At 41.5% G+C, this 24,719-nt stretch overlaps 1 protein-coding gene and 2 long non-coding RNA genes across 3 annotated transcripts in view; 1 reads left to right on the plus strand and 2 right to left on the minus strand.

Annotated features, from left to right (window-relative positions):
- The window catches only part of APPL2 (adaptor protein, phosphotyrosine interacting with PH domain and leucine zipper 2), a 33,455-nt gene extending 16,281 nt beyond the window's left edge, over positions 1–17,174 (minus strand). Inside the window, exons 1-4 of the mRNA XM_077783372.1 lie at positions 16,997–17,174; positions 12,353–12,451; positions 2,263–2,322; positions 1,692–1,763 (exon numbers count right to left, since the gene is read on the minus strand). Coding sequence (XP_077639498.1) covers positions 1,692–1,763; positions 2,263–2,322; positions 12,353–12,451; positions 16,997–17,050 — 285 coding nt within the window. The 5' untranslated portion in view covers positions 17,051–17,174. The remainder of the gene's footprint in view (positions 1–1,691; positions 1,764–2,262; positions 2,323–12,352; positions 12,452–16,996) is intronic.
- LOC116184832 (uncharacterized) lies at positions 346–2,369 on the plus strand. Its single transcript, XR_004149516.2, has 2 exons — positions 346–1,140; positions 2,091–2,369. It is a non-coding gene; the product is annotated as an uncharacterized LOC116184832 (long non-coding RNA).
- A 712-nt stretch (positions 17,175–17,886) lies between the features above and the next one.
- On the minus strand, positions 17,887–19,874 carry LOC116183164 (uncharacterized). The gene is made up of 2 exons (XR_004147710.1): positions 19,835–19,874; positions 17,887–18,038 (listed from the first exon to the last, which is right to left on the minus strand). It is a non-coding gene; the product is annotated as an uncharacterized LOC116183164 (long non-coding RNA).
- Between the last annotated feature and the right edge of the window lie 4,845 nt (positions 19,875–24,719).

Below are 24,719 nucleotides of genomic sequence, written 5' to 3' on the forward strand. Positions count from 1 at the left end.
TACACTTCTCAAGGTATCGGAGACAGGTGGGGATGTCTCCCTAAATGCTTCATTCCTGCCTGGTACTTCCTAAGGATCCAAGAACTTCTCAGTTCCCACATAACGGATTAGGGCAATTCACTTGACCATTAATTCTAATGCTTAACTCAAAAGGATTTAAACTGTAATTATCCTTTATTAACCTGTTTTTGTTAACTCTCAATGCCATGGAGTTACAGTCCCACCACCACAACTATAGTGTCTTTCCTTGAACAAGGGTTAACCAGGACACAATCACAACAGGGGGCAACTGCAACAAAAGGTCCCATTCAAATATTCTACCATCACAGCAGTTCCCCACTCCTGTTTTTGTGTTTCTAAACTTCAGCATACAGCTGTTTTAAAGCACCTGTGTGGCACCATTTAGAATGACAAGGCTCTCATGACAATAGTGGCTTGCTAAGAATATGAGATGGGAGCAGGTAGGACAGCTGGACACGTGGAGGTAACATCCTGCCTGTTTGCTAACAGGTCACATCCTGCCAGTGTCCTGGATGCCTCCAGGCAGCCTCATCCCAGGTAGGGATGAACTAAGGATTTCCCACAAGACAATACAATTCAAAGCTGATAGAACAGACAACTGAAACAGGCACAAGGGGAAGCTAACACACAGAGGAGGCCAAGGAACAGAGCAAGTTCTTGTGAGGAAAAATATGACTGACAGAGCTGAGCAGAGGCTTTCAGCTTACTGCCCCCAAATGGCACATTCTCTTGAACCTGGGAAGGAGAAAGTTTTTGTTTTGATCTCTCTGGAGTTCACATAAGTAATTACAAGACTTGTGATAAATGCTCCTTTCAAGTATCCTCAGAACACATGCAACAAGAAAAGCCTAAAAAAAAAAGTAAACCCTTGGGATTCCTCTCACTACCTCCTCAAAGTTATCCATGGGCTCTAAAATTTGTGACTTACTTTTTGTCCCTCTCTCCTTTCCCAAACAGCAGAACTCAGTACAGCCTTTTGCCTTCTTAATCAAAGTTGGAAGTAGACCAACAAGAACAGACTTTTCTGATGGCACAGCACTGCTCACAGCAGAGAGTGATTTGACAAATGAAACCTAAGCAAGGATCTGGATACCAAGGCCATATTGAAATATTATATGGGTAGGTCTAACAAAAGCATTTACAAACACTCCCAGTACCGAGCAGAAACATCCAGGACATGGGGGTATTCACTGCACACAGCTTCACTGTCTTCACCACACAGTACTGCAGCCTTCCCCAGACATCTCGGGATCCTGCATGATCTCACAGCAACTAAACTGCAAATCTACCAAGTCACAGCTGCCCTGCATCCAGACCTGGCAAGTTTTGGCTCTAACTCCAGTGTTTAAAGATTAGAAATGTGTCATTTTAATAGGGAATTATATAAAAGATTGCCCTAGCCTAGATGACATGCCCTGTTTTAGTCTCTCTATAAGTTCCCTTAGGAAGTTCAGCTTTGCTCTAGGGATAGACTAGAGGATGAAGCCACAGAAACAGCTCTAACCATTATGGAAGGGTAGTATCAAACTTCTTTATCCAGAATTAAATGACTCTAAAACTCAGGCACAATCTAGCCTTCAATGGGAAGGCTGTGAATCAAAAGGAGAAACACAAAGAAAAAACTCTAATATTCTGTATTGTAAAAAGAGAATATCAGCAATTTAATTTACCTCATCCACAACTTTTGAAAAATAATGGAGTGTGGATATCACTTCTTCATCTCCTTTACCTAAGGCAAAATGCTGGAAATAGAAACATACATTTGGTCCATAAATCAATAAAGATAAATATAAAATACAATATATGTTTTACTACAAATCTAATGAATATTTCTACAAAATGCAACAAATTATAAAAATAAATGTATAAACAGAAGCTCATAAATATATATTCTTTACCCTGCACTTCTTGTGTTAAATGAATGGATTTTGGACAACATTTAATTCTTATTATAGTAATTTTAAAGTCATAGAACTAGAACAAACTGACTTGTATCTTCATAAATTTATTAACTCAGATTTTGTACCTTTTTAGGGTTTTTTTTAATCTGGTTCTTCTCTTTTTTTAAGATTCTCAGAAATGACCCAAGTCCCTTGAACATCCTGGGGAAATTCATAACTGCCTTCACATGAAACCAAGTAAAGCAAACGCCTGGAGCACTTCCAGAAAACACAGTTTACAGACTTTTTCATGAGTGTTGAGGGAGAAAAGAAATCGAAGTCATGTCAAAGCTGAACCTACCTGCTTTTCATAGGCAAGGAGCTGCTTCGAAAGCTGTTGTGTGGCAAGACACATTTCATTCTACAAACAAAAATGACATGTTAATAGAAATAATCAAAGGTCCCCTGTGCTGCTGTTACCACTACTTTGTAACCAGACTCTTGACTGAATCTGAACCTACTTACAACCCAACATAACACAAACATTCAGCTGTGTGCAAACAGTAGTCCCAAAATACCTGCACCAATGTCCTGCTTTCATTTAGATAGAGTTGATTTCTCCTCAGCAGCTGTTACAGTGCTGTGTTTTGGATTCAGAGGAAGAATGGTGCTGAAAACACGCTGATTTTTTTGATTTTTGGGAAGTTGTGTTTATCTTAAGTAAAGGATTTTTTTCCCTGTCTCAGCTCTGCCACTGAGAGGGCACGCAAAAGAAACTGGGAGGGAGCACAGCTGGGACAGACAACCCAAAAGGACCAAACAGATATTCCACACCACAGAACATCATGCCAAGTAAATAAACTGGGGCAAGTACCCTAAAGGGAGGCCAGTCTGGGTTCAGGAGGGGAGCTCTGCCATCAGTTAGTGGGCAGTGAACAATTACAATGTGCATTTTTTGTTTTCCTTTTTATTACCATTATTATATTTTACCATTATTATTGTATTTTACTTTGTTTTCAATTATTAAACTTCTTTTATCTCAAAATACAAGTTTTACTTTGATTCTCCTCCCCATTCTACTGGGGTGAGAGGAATAGAAATTGGGTTGAGCAAGCCCCACAGATGGGGATAGCAGAATTTCCAGCTGGGCTTAAACCATGACAACAGAGAAGCAGCAGTAAGAGGTATATACTTCAGAGCTACAGTTTAACTACTTTGAATAGAGCTAAGATTTGGGGATTTGGTTTTAGCCTTGGGTTTCCCCCCATCACAAGAATATAACAAAACTAGAACAACCTCAAGTACATGGGTTGGCATACCAGCATAAGAATGTCTCATACTGGTTAATCATCTCTCCCCAAAACCTACATCAATAAAGTGAACCAGAAGAGTTGCCTCCATAATGCATTCATGCTCAGGAATGCTTACAATGTACCAATGTAATTACAGCACTTTAAGTGGCTACAGGAGCACAAACCAGAACATCTCTCTTCTCCTGAAAATAAACACACTTAAGATGTGCTTACAGCAGGTAAGATTTGTAGGGAAGGTGTATAATTTTACTTGACAGCTGGAAAAACCAGACAAGCACTTGGATATGTCAATCTTTAATTAATGTATTCCTAACACTAGCATATCAACTGCTCTGTCCCTGATTTGTTAACAAGGACTCACAACAATAATAAAAGAAAAAAGGGAAGGGGTAACTGACATCTGTCTTAACCCCTATCAGATCCTTCTCATCCTCAAAAATGCAGAGAACTAGTAACTTTAAATTAAATTTTAAACCTTAACAAACTATTCCTGTCTCCAAATATATAAGGTGATAGAGAGTTTGTAAAACTAGGAGCAAACCTCTGAACTGCTTTAACAGAACCCTTTATACTAGGGCTGATACAGAAAACCATTAAAACTAGGACAGAGCTTGTGTTCTCTTACTGTCCCTTGTCATCCTGAGCAAGCAGAGCCCAGCACAGTGAACTATCTGGGCCAGAGACCCTGAGACACCCTTTGCCTTGGCCTGCTGCCACCTGTGACACACTGCATGGCAGCCTGGTGCTCCTGCTCTGCCTGGGCACGCCAGGAACGCGGCTCATCCGGCAGCAGAGCCCAACATCCAGCCACTGTTAATGTGTGCTCAGGTGCTCAGGGGAAAAGCCAAAAAAGCCAAACCAAACCAGCCACAGCAGCTACCAGCTACTGCATGTGAACACAGGACAGGAAAAGCTGGACAAGGTGATTTTGACCGACTTATATACCACGGTGGTAACACTCCCAGGCAGGAGGAGGTGGCACAGCAGAGGCTTCCGAGGCACCAACAGAGCTCAGAGCTGAGATGATGTGAGCCCATGCTCAGATCATGCACGCCCCATGACTACTCTCACTTCACAGTGACAGATTAGTCTTATTTCTTGTCCCAGCCCAATTAGTAATAAGCACTACACTTCCACACAAAATAATGCCAATGATTCCTGTAAGATCTGCAGGTTGGTTATGCATAATATATAGTTTTTAATGAAAAGGCTTTACACAAATACTTGGTATTTAAGTATTTCCCAAGCTAGAGGATGGAAAAGGGTGTTCTGCCTTATGATAAAAACCAAACTCTGTTAAGGGCTCAGGCATGGATAGGAATGAGCCTTAATTATTTTTCCCCAAGCAGTAACACCAGAGAGACTTTGCCACCTTCAAAGCAGTGAGTTTATGGCAGGGAGGACAGGACACCCTGCAAGCATACTGAAGACATTAAAAGGGTTTGTTTGTATGCATGTGGGAGGAAGTTAAGATTACAAAAAGAAGCAGAGGTTCTCAGATTTGGCACCTTTTTCATAAACATAATCTCAAAGATAGTCTTCTTGCAGTTCTTACCCAGCTCTACGTCCTCACACAGCGACTGTGATGCCACTTGTTAAGTTGTACAGCTGGATCAGGGTGAGAGAAATCTTTTGAAATAAACCAAGTATCAGAAATGTGCCTCTTTTCCCCATTTGCTTCCATTTACTTATTCCTGCCAAGTCTGCAGTTTTGTGCTCTGCTCTGAATCTGGAAAATACCTGCTTCTGGTTTAAATCTGCTAACACTAAAAGAAGCTTCAGAATAATGGGCTGATAAAAACAAACAAACAAAATCCCCAATCCCAAAAAAACCCTGGCTAAAGACACCCTGTTCTTTTCTGTTCACCATCCACAAAGCTTCTACCAGTTTGGTTTTTAGACTCAATCCTCAATTTCCTCACTTAATAATCAAAAGCCATCACTACTCATCTGTGTAGGGCAGTTTGAAGATGGGCAGTGTAAAGAAGTGTGTGAAATAAGCATCTTCCAGGGATCACCACTCCCCAGGAGTGGTCTCCAGTATGTGACAGGATAATGAGAGAATACGGAAACCACCAGAATCTCAAAAGGGTGCAAATGAACAACATCTTACCAAATACACAACTAGCTAACAACAGTTAATTACAGACCCCAGACATTCATAGCCTACTACTCCAGAAACAGAACAAATTAAGAGGTGTGCCTGACACAAAGCTTACTTTGGGATTTCATGCTGATTTGGGGACAACAGTTCCATGTATTACTCACAATCCACTGCTGCCAGCTAGTCACATTTTTCATTTATTGGCTCAGTTCTTTGTGCCAGAACACCACAAACTTGTTACTCCATCTCTACCCATGTGGAAAAATTAATCCTGGGTCCTTCATCCTCCCTCCTAACACCTGCCAGACTTCCTTCCCATTAGATGTACAAAATCATTCATTGTATCATTTGTGAAACAAACAAAAATCAAAATGAAACAGACACACACCCAAAAACTGTAAACAAATCAAGTTAAGCTGGCAAGCTGAAACACACTCCATTGCATAAGGAACAGGAAGCAAGCAAAGTGCTCTGCTGACCTAGTGGTAATACTGCATTGCTAAGCACACTAATCTGGGAAAGTTTGGCTTAATCCTCCTCCTGTTTCTTCCTAATCAGCCTTTTCCCCTCCCCCTGCCCTGCTGCCATTCAGACTCAGAAGTTATTTGCATTGCTTCAGTTGACAGAGCCACTAAATCCAGGCCAATTATTTTAACAGGTTTTAATCTATTTCCAAGGCATTTTCCCATGGATACAGCAACACTGATTTCCTTTGTCCTGAAGTGACTGCAATGCAATACACCACAGCAAAAGGAAAACTACAATACATTCCTGACTCCACATTTCTTCCACATTATCTTCACATTTCAGAATTTGTCACACATTTATGGAGTGGGACAGCTATCAATGAGATGATATCAAGCAAAAACTCCAAAAAATCCTGAACAGAAATTGAAGCCTTCTAAATAAAGACAAACTTAACCAGTACTGGGCCTTGCAAATATATTCATTTGCACTAGATGATTTTACTTAATGGGGAAGACATCTCTGCAGCATTAATGTAAAAAAAGTGTACCAGAACGAAGAAAAAACCACATGTAAATAAGAATAATTAAATCAGTAGTGATTACAGAAGTACTTTTTTTTCTCCTTTTCTCTAACCCTGGCTTGCATGATAGCCCTAGGAATAAATTTCTGTAAGTCCAGTTCAAATGGATAAGATAATGAAAATGTGTGTTGATTCTAGCATTAATCCACCAGAAATTAAATACAGATAGTTTAAAAAATACTGTTTAATTTTCAAGTTAAATTGAAAAAAATATGAAGGCTGACCCAGCCTTCAAATAAGACAGTGAAAAAAAACCCATCTGTCTTACTTCCTGAGCTAGTGCCCACGATAAAGACATGGCTAATTCTACCTTCTTCATTATCACTTTTACTAACTAAGCTGTTCATATCATCAGAAGAGACTGATTTTTCTATAACCTCTCTAATAAAATATCCATGCCATTTACAATTTTCCAGTGAGGCAGTCCATCCATTTTTAGGATCTCTGTATTTTTCCAAAATAAACTCTGAGGACTAATCTGCTGAAATCCAAAGATATTTCTGTAGACAGTTGTCTAACAGACTACAGATTTGAGGGCATGTAAAGGATTAAGCTGAGCTATAAACTAACTTCTAAAGACAGAACTATTCCAGCACACCCAGTTCCAATCCCACTATAATGAAGCTTTCTGCAGAACAACTTTCCTACTCCAGCTACAGTTGGCATTTTTAAAACTACAAGGAACTATGACACAGAATGGCCAAAGGCTGCTTCATATAAACAAGCAAGACACTAGTAAAGGTATTTATCCATGCACTCTGCACATGCAGAATGGCACATAATAAATTTTGGCTTACATCTGGGAAAACTTAAAGCCTCATCAAAAAGAAAAAAGACCCAGGTATGTGGTTGAAGTCAAAGACCAGGAGGCAGTTGCAGCCTGTCCATCCCTTCAGAACTAGGCAACACATTTACCTTCAAAATCAGGCACAGCACAGAAAGAACTGGGTCTTGATACAACAATTTTATGCAGCTGCATTTACATATGCTTATCTTCCTACAAAACAGAATTATCCAGCAATCTAGTAAATGGCACAGTCCTACAGGCTTAGGTTTGCATATTAAATGGCTTGGAAACGTGAACCCAGGGTTGCAGAAGCTAAGCCTTAGCAGGGTGCTCAGGCTGCACAGCACTTTACAAGATCAGGCTAGCATATGGCTTGCCCTGGTGCTGACTCACAGCATGGCATCCCATCCTAACAAATGGGAACAGCTCAGCAAAGGATCATCCAATAACTCCAAGGAATAGAAGCCACCAAAGTTCTGCTGTAAAACACCAAAAGCAGCTACAACAGGATGGTTAGCTCAGTACAGAAAAAACCTCTTCTGTCAAAACAATTACTATCAGCAGGGTATCTATACATCTGTGCTGCCTCAGATCCCCAGATCCTCCTTAGCACAATGTTAACCTGCTTCCAGGCACGGTGACAACTCCGGCTTTATAGGCAGCACTAAACCCAACTCCCATGCCGTTGTAGATACATTAGTTCTCATGTGGTAATCTTGCTTATCTCTGTCAGCAATATATGGTCAACAGCCTCAGGAAGATAATGCAAAGTATGAAACAAACTTACGAGTATGGAATAATAAATAATACACACAGTATTTCACAGAAGTCAGTGATGACAACCGTAATTTATTGCAAATGTTTGTCCCATTCTAATACTCTGTTGAAGCTTCTCTGTGTTGAACTAAAAGTTTATAAAATGCTAACAATTTTTAGTTGAGTATCTTTTAGGAAAACATTTTAGGAAAAGGTCTTATAATTTGAAAAGGCAACACAATTAATTGTTCCCTTAAATGTGAAAAGAAAGCAATTAAAAGAAAAGTTGTATCAGTGCTTACTTGCTAAATAAACAAGAATTCTCAGCGCTTGCGGTTAGCTATGCAACATAATAAGTATGAAAGTCTATGTATAGCCTAAAAAGCCTGACACCCCACTACTGAGTTACAGCCTCCTGAAGGCAATACACCGGAAAATTAAACAAGCAGCACTGTTGGAAAATGCAGACATGGGGAACCATGAATTTGCAGAGAGAAGTAATGCTTATAAAGCACTACCTAAAGTAGCTTGACAGATTGAATCTGTCCTGACCCCCATGTACTGTGGTACCAATAAACCAAGACTATTCCATAACTGTCAAAAGTTTCTCTAAGAGTCTGGACATAAAAAGGCAGTGAGCCACAGAGGTTGCTGCTGCTTTGCCTGTGTGCCTCTGCAATCACAAGACAACTGCTCACAGACACAGAGATGCTGAACAAAATCATGCTTCACAATTCCCATGCTGTTCCCTCTCCAGATATATTGATAAAGACAACGTGTGTTTATTTTTACTCCTCTTCTGACATCACTGCCCCTGTATCTAGATAGGTTTGTCAGGACTCACGAGATGAAACATCTTTATAATGACAAAATACTGCATCTTACTCTCCCCTCACCTGCTCAGCTGCTTATCCCTTCTAATAATCAGACACAAGAGTCTCCTAAGTTTCCTAGTAAAACTTTTGCTTCAAGTGAAGATTCCCAGCTTAGCAATTTCTAGAGCATGATGGAGAATTGGAAATGGTAGTAAAGCTCTGAAAACAATTTATTTTGACAGTGATCAGGAAGGTAAACTGGGCACACTTTACTCACACAACATTGCAAGAACCTCAACATTGTAAATTAAGCAAATTAAATTTTCTAACATCCTTGCTTGCTGCTGCATTATAATATTGCTCAGGTAATAAACATCCAGACTGACAAACACAACATTCACAGAAATCAGCAGTAATGCCAGATGCAACATCAGGGCTTGCATGCAAGAAGGAAGCACAAGGGGAATAAACTCTGTAAGGAAGATTTCCTGTATAAGACCACTACTGTGGTAACTATTTCAGGGTACTACAGCACAGCTGGGAGATCTACAGCAGGAAGTATAATATGTACTCACACAGGTGCGGTTTATTTGATGAATATAAAAAATGCTTCACTGTGCTTCACTGCATTTAATCACACTGGTTTGCCAGATCAACCAAACCTCACTCCTCCAGTGCTACTTTTGGGTTCTGTGACTTCTCTTTAATCAGGGCATTAGGGCAACCTCACTCCTCTAGTGCCACTTTTGGACCCTGTGACTTCTCCTTAATCAGGGCATCACACACTGCATCTGCCTTGTAGCATCACAGCCCCTCTTGCACTAAAGAGCTCCATGTGCAGAAGAGTCACCACCTCATCCCATGTGGTGTGGGTGCCAGGGAGGTGAGAGCACTCTCCTCATCCTGCCGGGCAACCAGAGGCTTGTAAAGCACTGAGGGCCTTGCAGCCAAGGCAATCTGCTACCCATGCACCACCCAGCTGCAGCCCAGGCAGCAGAGCCACGGCTGCACAGCATGCTGCACATCCCTCCTTACACCCTTTTTGAAGCCCTGCTCGAATACATCTAAGTCTGAAAAGATGTTTTAAAATATTCCTATTTTCCTAAATGTTTTTTTAAAAAATATGGGCAAGGTTTTCTTTTTCACACTCCTTTCAAGTGCACAGATCCAAGTGCTTAAAGCAGTTTGAGCTGTCACTTTACAAATTTAGTGTGGCTCTCCACACAGAGCAGTGTTTTGACACAGCTATAGACAGCTATATGCATTTATCCACACAGTTAATTAACAGCATGCAGTTGGTACTAATTGCTACTCCCCTGAGACTTTGCACTGAATCCCTTCAACTACTGTTATTCTACCACAAGCTACAGTGGTTTGAATTACATAAAAATCAGAGTTTTCATCACCAAACTTCTAGTAAGCTAGCCCAAAATAACCTTGAAAACATGGTTAAGACATCTGGGAAATGTCAAGTTCAGAAAAAACTATGGAAGAAAACAAAATTAACATTTTTTCAAACTACTGTGTATTGAGGGAGCATAAACCCTAAATTTTCAGTACTGGTACAGTACTGATCAATCAGAACTGGTTTATTATCAGTTTATCAGGATCAATTATCAGTACTGGTACAACCCACTGATGCTTTTTCTGACTGCCTTGACAGTGATCCCAGTCATTTTATGGCCATTGCTTTAAAGTAGGTCAGTAACTGTAATTCCTATCTTACAGACACAGAAATCAGAGCAGGAGATGACAATGACTTTATAAAGAGAAAATTTGACTTTGCAGAGACAAAACTTAAGTCAGGAAAATAAAAAGGCAAATTCAGAAAGTGGCTTCTCAATACTCTCAGCTTTTACAGGGTTGGTAACACCTCCTAATATGCTACTATTGAGGCCCAGATTACAGATCAACAAAAGTGCTTTTTCTCCCAAATTGAGATTAGGCAGCCAAGAAATATCACACACATTTTTCTTAACTGTCCATAACTAACTTTATGTTTAGTAGGCAATTCAGTATTACCCTTCTATTTCTACATCTCAAAACTACATCAAACTCGAAAGACCTATTTCAAAGAATATATCCAATATTCACAAGCAACTGCATATTTACATCAAACTAAAGCAGTGTGCAGGAAAGAAGTGGTGAAAAAGTGCTGGAAAAATGAAGTATACTGAGTAGTACTGCAAAATATTGATGGGTAAATGTACTGAGAAAATGAGAAGAAAAAGGAAATGTTATTGTGGTGAAACAGAAATGGAGAAGGCGAAAAACCAAGATGAAAAGGAAGAGGTAAAGAAAAGCAGAAAAAGCATTTTTTTCCTTGAATCACATAGAGCAACCACTTCCTAAAACGGGACAGCAGAAAGGGACGTGCAGTCCTCAAGCTGGACATCAGATTTCAGATTTCAATCTGATTTATCTCCTGATTCCCTTCTTCATCCATTTCAGTCCTACCAAGTCTTTGCTGTCAGATTCCTACCACACACTCTTTGTTACTCTCAAAGCACAGTGACTCTACCAAAATGCCAACCCCTGACTTTCAGCGCTGTTTTCATGTCACCTCTCGAGCCCTTGGCCATGCCCTGCATTATTTCCTATGTGCTGCAAGCCTCTGGCTGCTCTACATTTGCATGACTTCCAGGACATGAAGACTCTGAAGCTCTCTGGATCTTCCAGGTGGAGGCAGCCAGATCCTCAGCAAATGGTTCTTCCATCTCAAACTATCAGTCACCGAAAGAGCAATCCCAACAAATGGACATACACTTGCTTATAGCAAATCTTACAGCTGAGCTGACCTCTAATAAGTAGGATCACGCACTCTTCAGGGAAATTCAAAATACCCCTGAGTTCTTAATCTCTCTGTGTACTCTGATTTAGTGGTTTAAGAATAGAAAAGTTGTTTCTAGTGAACTCAGGAATTTAACCTACATAAGTACTTGCAAAACTTCCATGAGACACTGTGTAGGTCTTTAAAGACCCAGATATGGCATTTTGAAACACCTAATTTTATGCACATGGGAATCAGCTTCACTGAAAACCACTGAGATTTACGCTTTCCAAAGCACTGGATATAATTTATGTTACAGGTTTTACTTTCAAAGGGATTTAGTCATCTAGGTCATGTAAACACTCTAGAAAATGTTATTTTTTCTGCTCCAACTCTTTTTTTTCACATCTACTGTAGGCACTCGACTTTAGGATAACCCATGAACATCTATCTGCTCTGTAATCAATGGACATGGGCAGTTCCCTCCATGAGGTGAATCACAGCATCAAAGTTAGGTGCCCAAACTCAGTGTGCAGACCTAGGAATTGTATCTACATTTTGGCAAGGAATTTTGTCAAGGCTGGCCACCCAATGTATCACAAGGTAAGGACACAATACAGTTTTACTTTGGTTAATTATTTGGAGACAAAGTAAATAACTTTTTTTTTTTTTAATGAATACTACTTTTCTGAGCATCAAGGCAGGAAGAGGTTGAGCTATCAGATGAAAAACACCCACAACTCCTCTTAAACCACAGAAGGTACATATACTTAGCAACTCTACTGTAAATAACAGCATCACAATAGCAATTTATCTTCTACTCCACATTGAACAAAAGAAATACAAATGAAAAATTACCTGGGCACCATAGACTCGTTGCATTGCCTGAAGCAACTGGTTTGTGTATTCTGTAAGGGTTCCTGCATCTTCTTCAAAGACACTGAGCAAAGAACGAGTCTTTAACAAAAGAAAAAAAGCAAACAGTGCTTAGTTTTGAGTGGAAATCTTAAAAAGATTCAAAAAAGTAAAAAGTAAAAAAACAATCAGAAATAATATATCCTTGACTTGCACAATTCTGTTTATTCAGATTCTTTTATTATGGATAGGTAAACTGAGGCACAAGGAAGCAAACTATTAAAATGCTACAGCCACATCCCAACTCCCAGGCTCTTGCTCCTACTAACAGACAGTCCTTCCAACATAATTAGTAATGTAAAAAATCCTGAGTATCTTCCTGCTGACGACAGTAATTCAAACCATGTTAAGGACTGGGGGGTCAAACACCACTGCTTGCTCACTTTACTTCTCCAGTGTCAGACTGCACTGAAAGCACCCCTTTCCACTGAGATAATTTACACTCTGTTATTCACTCCCCACTGTCTTGAGCAACTCTTAAGGGGCCACAGCCAAAGCAAGCTGATGTCACTGGACCAAACAAGTGTTCATCTCCAAGAGGCACACAAGGATACGCCCACTCAGAGATACCCTGTACTTTCTTCACTCTGCTAACTCATCTTTGGCAGCAAGCAGGAAGGGGAAGGAAGAACTTGTGTTCTCTTAAAAGACACAAATTCCCTTGGTTTGTTCAGGTGGAACCATCAAGAATAAAGAATTATGTTGCTGACACAGTTCCCAAGATGGGAAAGAAAAGATATTTCAGAATAATGCTGGGCTCCAGAATTTGCTAGATCTTTACAATAATTAAAAAGGAAAGATTGTCCCATTAACAAACTCATGATCCATACTTAGCTTAGATAAATCCAATCTATTTGAGGCTATCTGGAAATGTCTCTCCATCTGTACAGCTAACGCATATGACATTAATGAGCTTCATCTGCTTACATGAGGGGCATACATAAACTCCAGTACTTTCACAGACATGTCAGTCCTGTAAAAGAGCAAGTCCTTTATTTTTAAGTCCCCCTCTTACAGGAATCTCTAATGTACCTGAAGTATCCAGGTTCAAATTTGAGAAATTTATTTTCAAAGGTTTAAGGTACTCCACTATTTTAACGGAAGGCACACGCATTTTCCAAGGCATTTTTTCTTCTCTGCAAAACTCTTTGCCCAGACTTTTTTTGTCCTGGAAAACTCAACACCAGCATCTTTCAATAATCCTAGACTATGATGAACTATCATTTCACCTCTGCTGAGAAGTATGCAAGCCAGAAACTAGTGCTGCTCAGTGGTTAAAATACATGACCTGGGAGTCAGTCTTTGGGTTCCCTTCAGAACCTTCCTCCTCTGAGTAGCTTTAAAAGCTCTCAACAGCTCACTTGGCTGATGTACTGAGCTGCTACAACACCTCCCACCTGGGAGATGCTGGCAGTTTGGGAAGCTAGTTTGAGATCCTAGCATTTAAAGGAATATGCATTACAAACTATTGCTTTCAAATAAAATGAGCATAAAAACCAGAGACTGGAGAGAAGTCCGAGTCAATGAAATTGATACCAGGAACCCAAATGTTTAAAGCACCTTTGTACAGAACTTCCCTGTAAGGACAGTGATTTTGAGAGTTTTCCACATTAACATATTATTTCAGTAACTGCAAACATATTGATTTTAAAAAATCTAGTTTCAAATGTTTTATCTTCAATGATGTAAAGTAAAATAATGTCAATAAACTATTTTGTATCTATACAGTACTCAACTTGTGTTACAATGGCACCTGTTTTGTGCTACAATGGCACATGAAAAGTACAGTGTACAAAAATGGTTAAAAAATAAATCTGGGGAAAGCAAAAACTATAAAACTTGACACAATGCTTATCAAGCCAAATGTCAAGCCAAAACTCAATGATTATAAAGAAATTGCCTAAATTGGGCTACAAATCACATAGTTCTGCCTGCTGGAAAAGGTTCCCAAATACAGGAATGTCAACTGCATTTATAAATTTTAGTGAATTTTTGCAGACTCAGATTTTTGGTTTGTCTAAATATGGTTTGAGGTAGAACAGCTCCAGAAACCAACTTCTGAAAGTCTTGGCCTCTGTTATTAGCACATTGTTCAAAAATAATAAAAACAATAAATTATTCAGACAGTTTGGAAGTTATTGTTGGAAACTTTTACATTTAAGAATATGAAATCACTGTAACAAAATACCAGCATATATGTATTTTCTTTGTTGCTGTTTTGACAAATTTTGGAATAGCAGTTAATTCTGTTGAAATAAACCAGTGATCCAAATATTAAGCTAACATTTAAGAGGCCCCATTATTCACAACATTATCTCAGCTTCTGAAAGGATAGGAAAAAATTTTCTAGTTTCATGTAAGTACTTCCCTTGATTTTAGCATGACTGCTGGCATAAATTTTTCTCTATTTTGTAGCTAAACACATCAAAATTAAGACACTTCTTATGGCCTCTTCAGCCAGTGTCTAGAGACAAATCAAGACAAAAGTACTGTACTGACGGGGAGAGATAAATGAAGTTCTAGAAACCTGATGAAGAAATAACTTTGGCCTAATTCTCCTCGGTCTTGCATGTAAATCACATACTTCCCACAGATTATAGAAAGTGAGGTTATATCCTCATTTCACCATCCCTTTGCACTCCTGAGACTGCACAGAGCAGGAGAGAATCAGGATCCTTCTTGCAGAAGTAACTGGTCCTATAAGATGCTATACTGCTTATTTCTGTGGAACAGAGACTAACTTTTTGCTTTGATTTTGTGAATCTAAAGCTCTCCCCAATGACAAAAGTAATAAAAATATAAAAGACTGAAAAACCCACTCCTGCTTCCTTGCATAAAAAGAGTATATTTTAGCAACACTGGGCCATTATAAAAATGAAACGTCACTCACTCTGAAAGCCATAGAACTTGAAGAAAAAGCAAAAAAATCAGGGTAAAACATCTTGCCAATACGCAGGTTTATGCATTGCCTGGTATTCTAGTGATGGCAAAGGAGACATTGACAGCCTTCATTTCAGGACACAGGTAAGATGATTACCTCCAAATTCAGTTCAGTGCATTGCTCAAATGCTTTCAGACGGTGTTACATTTTTAATCACTGAGGGAAGTGTTGACTGAAGAGGTAAATTAGCTCATTTCTCCTGCATGTAAATTTCTTCAGCTTTAGGACACAGTGGGTAGGTTAACAATAAAAATGTTACTAGCTAGCCATAATTAATCTGGTACATTCTGGTAAACTGTGGAACGCAGAAAAGCTCAGTCTGGTAAGGAACTCCGCAGGTCACCTAGTCCAACCCTCTGCTCCAAGCAGGGTTGACTTTGGTGTAACTTCACATTACTCAACACTTCTTCCAACACAGTGTTTAAAATTCCCAAGGATGATTACAAATACGCCACATCAAACAGATGATGGAAATCCTTCTTACTAGAATGGGATTTCATGAAATTACAAAAAACCAGGCTAAAATGAGGCAAGTAAGATCTTAAGACCCGAGGTTCATTAAGTCCTGACAGGTGCACTTCCAATCTTTCCTTCAAGACGTCTCATGACAGGCTCTGTAACACCTTGCAGCAATCTGCCCTACAGCTTACCTATTCATTCCTGCTCCTGATCCACCAGCAGACACGTTGGGATTACAACACAGGGTTACCTGGGAGCTGTACCCATACTGATCCGCCCTGCCCTCGTTTGCTTTTCCCCTGTTCACCAGCTACTTCTGTATCTCGCTCTGCACAACGCTTTGTTCCCAAGCGCACCTTCCGCATCCCTCAGTGGAATTTCCATTATTTCCCCTTCCTCTAACTTCTCTTTTCCACTCAGCCAGCCCCTGAACATATCAAGACACACGTTCTTCTCTGTGGGCCTCCCCCAGTGCCGGGTCCGCAGGGCAGCCGGGCACACGGCGGCTCCCGGCGGCGGGGCACGGGGCGCTGCGCCGGGGCCGAAGGAGGAGCATCCTCCCTGCACTCGGGAAGGGAAGGGCAGCCACCGCCTCTCCTCGTTCTCACAGCCCTTCAGAAGGTCATCTTCGGTGGGATCCGCCTCACCTATCCTCATGGGAGCTCCTACATGGGAACTGCGGCCCTTGAGGAGCAGGCACGCTGGCGGTGACACTCCTCCAGCCCATTTTGTCAGCGCGGCCAGGTGACTCACCGCGCACAGGTGTCCCTTTCCCTCCGGGGGAAGCCAGCGCACCGAGCCCTGCCCGCCTGTCCTTCCCCGACACCCTCAGCAGTTCAGGGCAAGCCTTACGGCCACCGAGCGCGCTCCCACACGGCACGGTGCGAGCGAACAGCCGCAGCAGTCTCCCTGCCCGCGCTGGGGGAGTCCCTCGCCCGGGGGACAAGAGGAGCAGACTGCCTGCTGTTCGCCACGAACACCAGACCTCCCCCGGCCGCACGGCCGCTCAGCGCATCCCCGCTGGCTCGGACAGCCCAGCCCGCCCCGAGCGCTGTCCCCCGCCCGCCCGGGCACCCCTCTCCCCGCTGCTCCCCGGCCCGGCCGGACCCGCGGGCTGCCCGCCGGCACCGAGCGCTCAGGTGCCTCACACCGACCGACGGACGGGCTGTCCCGGCAGCGGGCGCTACCTGCGGGCTGTCCTGCAGAGCCTCTTCCAGGAGGAGCTTGTCGACGGCGGGCATGTTGGTGCTGCGGCGCGGCGGAGCCCGGGCAGGAGCGGGGAGCGCGGCGCTGGCACGCCCCGGCGGCGGGGCTCGGCAGCGTCCCTCCCTCCGCCCGCCCGTCCGTCCGTCCGCCCGTCCGTCCCCGCGGGGGCGGCCGCGGCGCTCCGCAGGCACCGGGCACGGCGGGACGGCTCCGCTGGCGGGGCCGGGGCCGCTCACTCCGCCCAGTTCCCGTCCGGCGGAGGAAGCGAGTCACGGGAGGGCCGGGGGAAGGCTTCCTGCCGCCATTCGCTCGGCGGGGCGGAGGGCGGCCCGTGCCCGTCTCCCGTGCCCGCCTGCCCAGCCGCGCTCCCCCGGGGCAGGGTGGCGGGAGGAGGGATGCACAGCCGCCCTGGATGCCCCCTCAGCCGGGAGAGGCTGTGAGGGTGCGTGGGTGTGACGAGCACCGGGGGAAGATCAGCCCCTCCAGCCTGGCTCCTGGGGCTTGGGGACCTCCAGATGCAGGCGAGCCCTTTGCTGCGCTCTCCTCAGGTGCGCGGCGGGGACACTTCTGGCATCAGCACAGCCGCTTGCTTATCAATTCCCTCGTTTGTTCTTGTCCGTGGACAACTCTGCAAGTGAAACAGACCTTGTGCTCCAGACAGGCAAATCCCCGCACAGCCATGGCTCCTAACACCATAACCCCGTAACACTTGGGGGGTTAGAAGGGACGCATTTTGAGTTGTTAGTCACATGAAGATGTGCTGAGCTATGTTTTTATAAGTCTTGATGCTGTCTTAATTGTGTTGGATAACTCCAGCATTTGGACGTTAATTTGGATGCTTAGTTGAACAAAATTAATACTTGCAAAATAAGCACAGCTTGATCTGTATTTGATTATGTACATGCTTTTGAAGGGTGTCCATTGCTTTTAGATGCCTTAGCTTCTCCAAAAGTCCTTGGTTATAGATCTTGTAGGGAAGTTGCTCCATTCTTGTGAGCAGTAGCTTTTGTTGCTCCAGTGTGCCTTTAGATAAAATGGAGATACTCAAATCCAGAATCTCATTTAAGGAAAAAAAAAAAAAAACAAACAAAAAACACACACACACAAAAAAAAACAAACCACAAAAAAAACCCGCAAACAAAAAAACACACAATAAAAAACCCAGAAGAAACCAACAAAAAGACCCCCAAACAAATAACCCAAACAAAACAACAAACCCCAAAACCTACTTCTGAAGATTTTAGGAAGAATCCTGCCAATGAAACAGAATATGCAAACAACCATACTGGCTGTAAGATGCTACCATCTTTGAATATATGTCACAATTTTCAGATAACTCGTATTGCTGCCTTCTTTTAAAAGAAGAAAAATAATTCTAAAAAATGCAGCTCGTGTTGCAAGAGAGCTCCAAACATTAATATCAGCCAGCTTCTTGCATCTAAGTCCCAGTGGATTTTTCCACTTCTGGCATTCTTAAGTAATAGCAAACATTTCATATGACAAGGTGATTGCTAATAAAGATTGAGGGGTATTTTTTCTGATTAAAAGACTTTTTGCAGATTGGCTGGATGATTGTTTGCTTTAATTATGAATGAGAAAAACCACTGAACCCTGTAATTTTGGCTAAGGTATTTCTGTGTGTCTGACATTGATTGGTATTGCTTCTGAAGCTTGTGATGGGACCTTTAACCCAATGTGCCAAGCCATAACAGTGGGACTGCCCCACCAGTCCTGAAGCTGGACTCTCTGTTCCAGGCCTTTGAGTAAGAACAGAGGTCTCACATTCAGTTCCTTTTCCTGCCTGAAAGACACTGAACCATAATAAAGATCTCTAGCTAATACCAAAAATACCATGGATGACAGTATGTATTTACATAAGGAGAAAATAAAAATAGATACAGATTTATCATAATAATGTTTCCAAAGAATTTTAGAATGGTGAAAAGAGGTCAGAGATTTTTTTTTTCCTACGGAATATGAAATAGGGCACCAATTAGGCATTAGGCTTAAGAATCCATGATCACATCTGAGCCAATTTTGTCAGTCTGTATTAAGTCTTATTTTTCTTTCATCAGAGACTTTGAAAGCATTACTTGAAATTAATGTAGAACAAGAAAACCATGCTTCATCAGATTTTCTGTATCTGTTAAAGTAGCTTCAGGGCATTTTTTAGTATTTACCAAATACTTAGTTTTAGTGACAACTCTTGCCTTTCTTTCCCCCTCTTGTCTTGAAATAGTTCAGCAACAGCTCTTACCCATTAAGTTAAAGTATTTCCTTCACCAGGAAAGCATCAAGGTGGTTTGTTTGTGGTTTTATTTCATATCAGTGCAATAACCTGGAAGGTTTTGTCTTCTTCCTTTTGATGTCTTTGTTTAGTCTGAGGTTCAAGAGTGGAAGCCTGTTGTCATTATAAAGTTCAGGATAGTTATTTCCACAACAGGTTCTACTAGTTTTATTTAAATAAAACAAAAAGCACTTCATTAACTTACTGAAAGGTGATGCTTTTTACTAGTTGTCATTCTTTGTTGCATCATTTCCTACACAGCTATAAACTTGGCAGATTGCTTATTTATAGTGAACAAAATGTTTTTATTGAGCTTTACCAATTCAGTCCAGGTGGTTTTGAATTTGCCTATTAGTAATTGAAATTAATTTCCCAATCACTTGACTTTATTTGGTCTCAAGAATTATTCTTCAGTTTTGGTAACTCCAAATAATGTTTCTAAAACAATTAAAATAACCCACAGTAAAACTACCAAACATTTCAACAACAGATTTATACAACATTAGCAGTATTAGAAAAAGAAGTTAGATACCTTGTTCATGGCCAGTCCTTTGGGTAGAGTTGTCTCATTCTTTGCTCCAAGAAAACACAGTTTATGGGTTTTCTGAGTTTCCGTGTTCTATATCCAGGTACTGAATGCAATATACTCACCTACTACAAAGAGCCATGCTAATGGAAAGCACTCTTACAGCCATTCTAGGAGCACTGAACATCTGGGAAGAGAACAGGGAAACAGGAGATACAGTACTCACAATCCTGACTGCTCAAAAGACCTGCCACGGAAGTGTGAACTGAGCTGGAGATCACTTCCAGGGAGCAGCCCAATTCATTTGTATGTGTGTATTCCATAACCTACAGATGACTCGATTGTGTTAAGAAAAATAGCTCCTAGAATGTGAAAACTTTAGGGGAAAAAACTCAGAATGGCTACAATTATTCTGATCCATACTGCTTATAAAACTAGCAAGAGATCATAGTATCAAGTAAAATCAATAAATAATTCAGCATTGAGTATGAAGTAATTTATTATGTAAACTAATTGTCCTGCTTCTAAGAAAAGATGATACTTCCTTCCAGCAAAAGCCAAAAAAATCTCATAATTGGGAGAATAATCAATTTCAAAAGAAAGAAGAAAGTTTGAATTCAACTGGAATTTCAAGATTTGTCTTCTAAACAAATCTCTTGGCAAAATGACATAAAATCTTCCATTATTACTGTAGTTCCACAGAAACTGGTGCGTCTTCAAACCTGAAACTGGGGTTTTACACAGGACAGTCTTGTTCCTGTTTGAGGATGGCCAGGAACATCCCTTGGTAACCAGCCAGTCAGGTCTGGCCATGTGACAGGACAGGAAGGACCGTGGTGTGACTGGGACTGTGTGGTCTGCAGGACTGAAGGTGTCAGTGCCACGCTCCCAGCTCTGCCCAAGTGCTCTTCCCCTAACTGCCCAGCACCAGCTCAGGGCTGGAAGCAGAGTGACAAGCCTGGATGGTGCTGTGCCTCAGTTAAAAAGCCCTGCCAGCTTTAATTGGCCTGTTTGGAGACAAGGCAGCTGTTGTGCATCCTTAGCCTAATTTATTTCCAAATTTGATAATCCACTCAGTATAAATGGAGAGCTGACTGTAATTATTTTTTTCTGGTTAGACTAGTTAAAGAGTAAGTCATACTGCATTGTGCTCTCTTTCTTGTATGTTCCATTATAACTTTAAAGAACTTATTGCATTATGCTTCCTTTTTGGCTTCCTACCTTATACTTTACAAGAAATTTCTGAGCAGTGGTGTGTTAGTCACATGTTTGCTAAGTCAGCTGAGTATATTTAGACTTTTAACAAAATGTCTCATATTCTTTTTTGTGCTCAGTAACAAATCTTTGAGATACAGATGACTTTTAGACATGTAATAATTTACTGTAAGTTGTGCAACTTTTATATATATATATAAATATAGGGGGTATGTTATATGATAGTAGCAATAAATTGCTTCAGATGAATACAAGTGAAAGATGTGAAAAAGACTCTTAGTACTTTCACTACCAGAAGCATCCCAAAACATTTTTTTAAATAGTATCTGAATAAATTACTGGTTAAATTAATACTAGGGCGTCTGATGTACTGGACATGTCTTGGACACATAAGAAATGAGTATCATGTGATTTTGTGCATGACCCATAACATAATACTGGGCTGAAATAAAATTCCACTGAAATTATTAATTGCTATGTGACCAAGATGTCGTGTTCTTTGTTTTAACATAAAACACATGGCTTTGTTTATTTCCATTAAACACGTTAGTAATATGCCGAAATGGATATGCACAGATGGGCTGGCTGGTGGGATGGATCTAATTAAAACCTCATTGAAGGTGAAGAGTATAACTGCCATCTTTAATTTCATGTAATTTAAAGACAATTAAGTCCCCTCCTGTAAATAAGCACAGCAGCAACCTCCACCCAGATCCAGAATAAAAATATGGTTTCAGAGGCTGGAGTCACTGATGGAAGCACCAGCACTTCCTCCACGCCCGCCTCTGCCCTATGCTGTGTGGGCTCAGTGTTTAGTGTGGCCATGGCTTTTTGTTTTGGGGACTATGTGATGGAAGGCGCCTGATTTAACAGTTTGCATTTGCTTTGCAAGAAACAGAAACAATGAGAGAGTGGGTAGTTTGTTGGAGAATTAGTGGAATATTTTAAGCTAAAATTTTTATATTTTTGTGGTACAAACGTTAATACACAGGCTCTTTCCTCCTTCTAGCTGTGTTTTTTGTGATGTGTGTTGTTCCCTAACCTGCTCTAGGTGATGGTCCAATGGAATTCAGGGCTGTCTGAGGAATGGTGAAAAATCTTTGTATGAAATACAAGAAGCGACAGAAAGAATAATACAGGTACTTCATCAAAGAAATGCATATCTGGTATGATTCTGTACATTAATATGAGACCTCTAATGCCTGACATAGGATTATGAAGTGCCAATAAATAACCTGTTAGGCATAAAGGTTACCAAAAGTCAGAAAATCACATTCAAATGCAGGCTGGATCCACAGAAAAGACTGTCAATTTAGTATCAGAGGGAACCTGCTCTTTTAGTCTTTGCAACATCAATACAAATATTACAAGCAAATGCATTTAATGTCACTGTGTCTAAAGCCAACTCTTAGTCTAATTTCTTTATCATGAGATCACATGAACCAATCAGGCCCTGCACTTTTGTGTTTCTTTCTGAACAACACAACTGAGAAATTAGCGTGGTCTTAATTCTGATCACTCCCTTTGATTCACTTTTGTTCATCTTTCCACGGCTGGTTAGGCTAAAAAGCTGAATTATGATGTCTTAACATTTATATATAGCAGAACATACCTTAAGGCCTATTAGAAGTCCATGAAAGTTTGCCAGCATGATTATATCCTTTTTGGTCTTGCTGTTTTCAGTTTGGACTCTTTTTGTTCTCCATGCACAGCATAGCACAGAGGGGTCTGGGTACATAACTGAGGCTGCTGCAGACCACAGAAACCCCGAACAGCTCTGCTGCCAGCTTCCCCCTGAGCAGAGGCAGTGCTGCCCAGGGCAAAGGCAGAGCAGGATGTGGTGGTGCAATAGGATGTCATTTTGTATTTTTAGAGAAACGGCAAAAAACCCCAGAGGATGATACAGAAAGCATTAAGGAAACTCTAGGCAGCACCCAGATGGGCACAGATACCACAATCTGTTTGTTTCCTGCTGGGCAATGACTCCTCCCAGTAGGCTGCCTAGACAACATCAGGAGCACAAGTACACGAACAAGTGCAGTCATACAAGGAAAATGCAGTGCTGCATTGCTGCCCGGGCAGCAGGTCTGTGCACCCCCAGTCCAGCTCAGCAGGAACCCTCTCGCCCTGGAGCTCTGTGCTCCTCCACACCGCTCAGATGCTTCAGTGTCGCAAGATCAGATGTTTCCAATTTTTCTTCCTGCGGCGGCTGCTTAGAAGTTCTTCTGCTGTCTGGAGAAAGCCAAATACTGGGAACCCTTTCCTGTCATATGACTGGACCTTCTGCTGCAAATGAAGGGCTTGCCAGAAAGCTGGAATTCTGCAGCATGTGCACTGAGGCGTTCCCTCCAGCATTGCTGCTGGAGGCAGGGCTGTCGGTGTGGTGAGCTGGCGACTTGCTTTAGTAGGGGGCAGTGAGGAGTGTGAGGAAAGCAGAGTTGAATCATTATAGGAGAGATTGCAAGCCACATATTGCCTTTTGTAGCTTTGTAGCTCTTGGAGTGTCTTTTCAGAGGTGTGCTGCCCTTACAGCATGGGTGAGGGAGCACAGCCCCTAGGAGGCTGACAGCAGGGTCTGACTGCTGCTGTGAGCAAGATAATTCTTCCAGTTGGCAAAGCTCTCTCTGTATTTTCCTAGGATAAAGGTCACTTGAGCAAGGTACAAGCAAGGTGAACTATCTCACCAGGCTGTGGGTAGCTTTTGGGCTATAAACTGCCTGCCATATGTGACTGAACTTGTGCAGAATTTGCCTTGCAGCCAAGAATCTGCCCCACCCTTTTTCTTTCCATCATGTGATTTTCCATGCAGGCAGGTGGTTTGTACCCCTGCAGCAATGCCATATGTTACCTGTGCACTTGACAGCCCAGCTCTAGTCCTGCAAACGTAGAAACTTGTGTTTAGCCCGTCAGACTCCTGAAGATTAATCAGGCACATGAATGTTGGCTGGATAAGTAAATAGTTTCCCAGTTCTTTCAAATTCATTTATGGTAACACATTGCTTTTCCTTGTTTTTCTTTCACATTTTAAAACCAGAACATTTAGTTCAAGGGTCACATACAGTCATTATCTTTAAATACTCTGTAAACGTAAGTCCTGACAAGATCCTAGGTCAGCAAGCATCTCTCAGTTGAAGCATAAAGCACGCAGACAGCATGTACTGCTGTCAGAGTCAACAGCACCTAGTAATGTGCATATTTTTTTTCTTATAAGGGACCAATGGTTTCTAATTAGTTTTTTTTCACCCTCTCAAATCACACTTCTATGAAATAGCAAAAAGGAAAAAGCCCCCTCCCCCCCCCCCCCCCCCACAAAAAAGAGCAGTATCATATCTGTTACTGTGAGAACATAAATAATAATGCAATGGAAAATGTTCTCATCAGTGTTTAAACTAACTTAAAAGCTTTGAAAGAAATCTGTGACAGAAGAGAAGTTGCCAGAGTTTTTTGTCCCTCCCCTGAACAGAACAGCTTGTGCAGTATTTCAGAAGTTCTGTTAGATTTGATTTACATTGCGTTGTAGCATTGCCAAATGGAGCAATGTTCAGTACTTTGAAAACTAAATCAAAAAAGAGTGCTCTGGTCATTGTTAGGTTTGAGTCCAGATCTCTTCTTGTTTTTGCTGTTGCACATCTGGACTGGTGCTGCCAGCACCTCTGGTTTCACCATGTTTCAGCCT

This window comes from Lonchura striata, chromosome 5 (assembly GCF_046129695.1).
Source record: "Lonchura striata isolate bLonStr1 chromosome 5, bLonStr1.mat, whole genome shotgun sequence".
Lineage (NCBI taxonomy): Eukaryota > Metazoa > Chordata > Aves > Passeriformes > Estrildidae > Lonchura > Lonchura striata.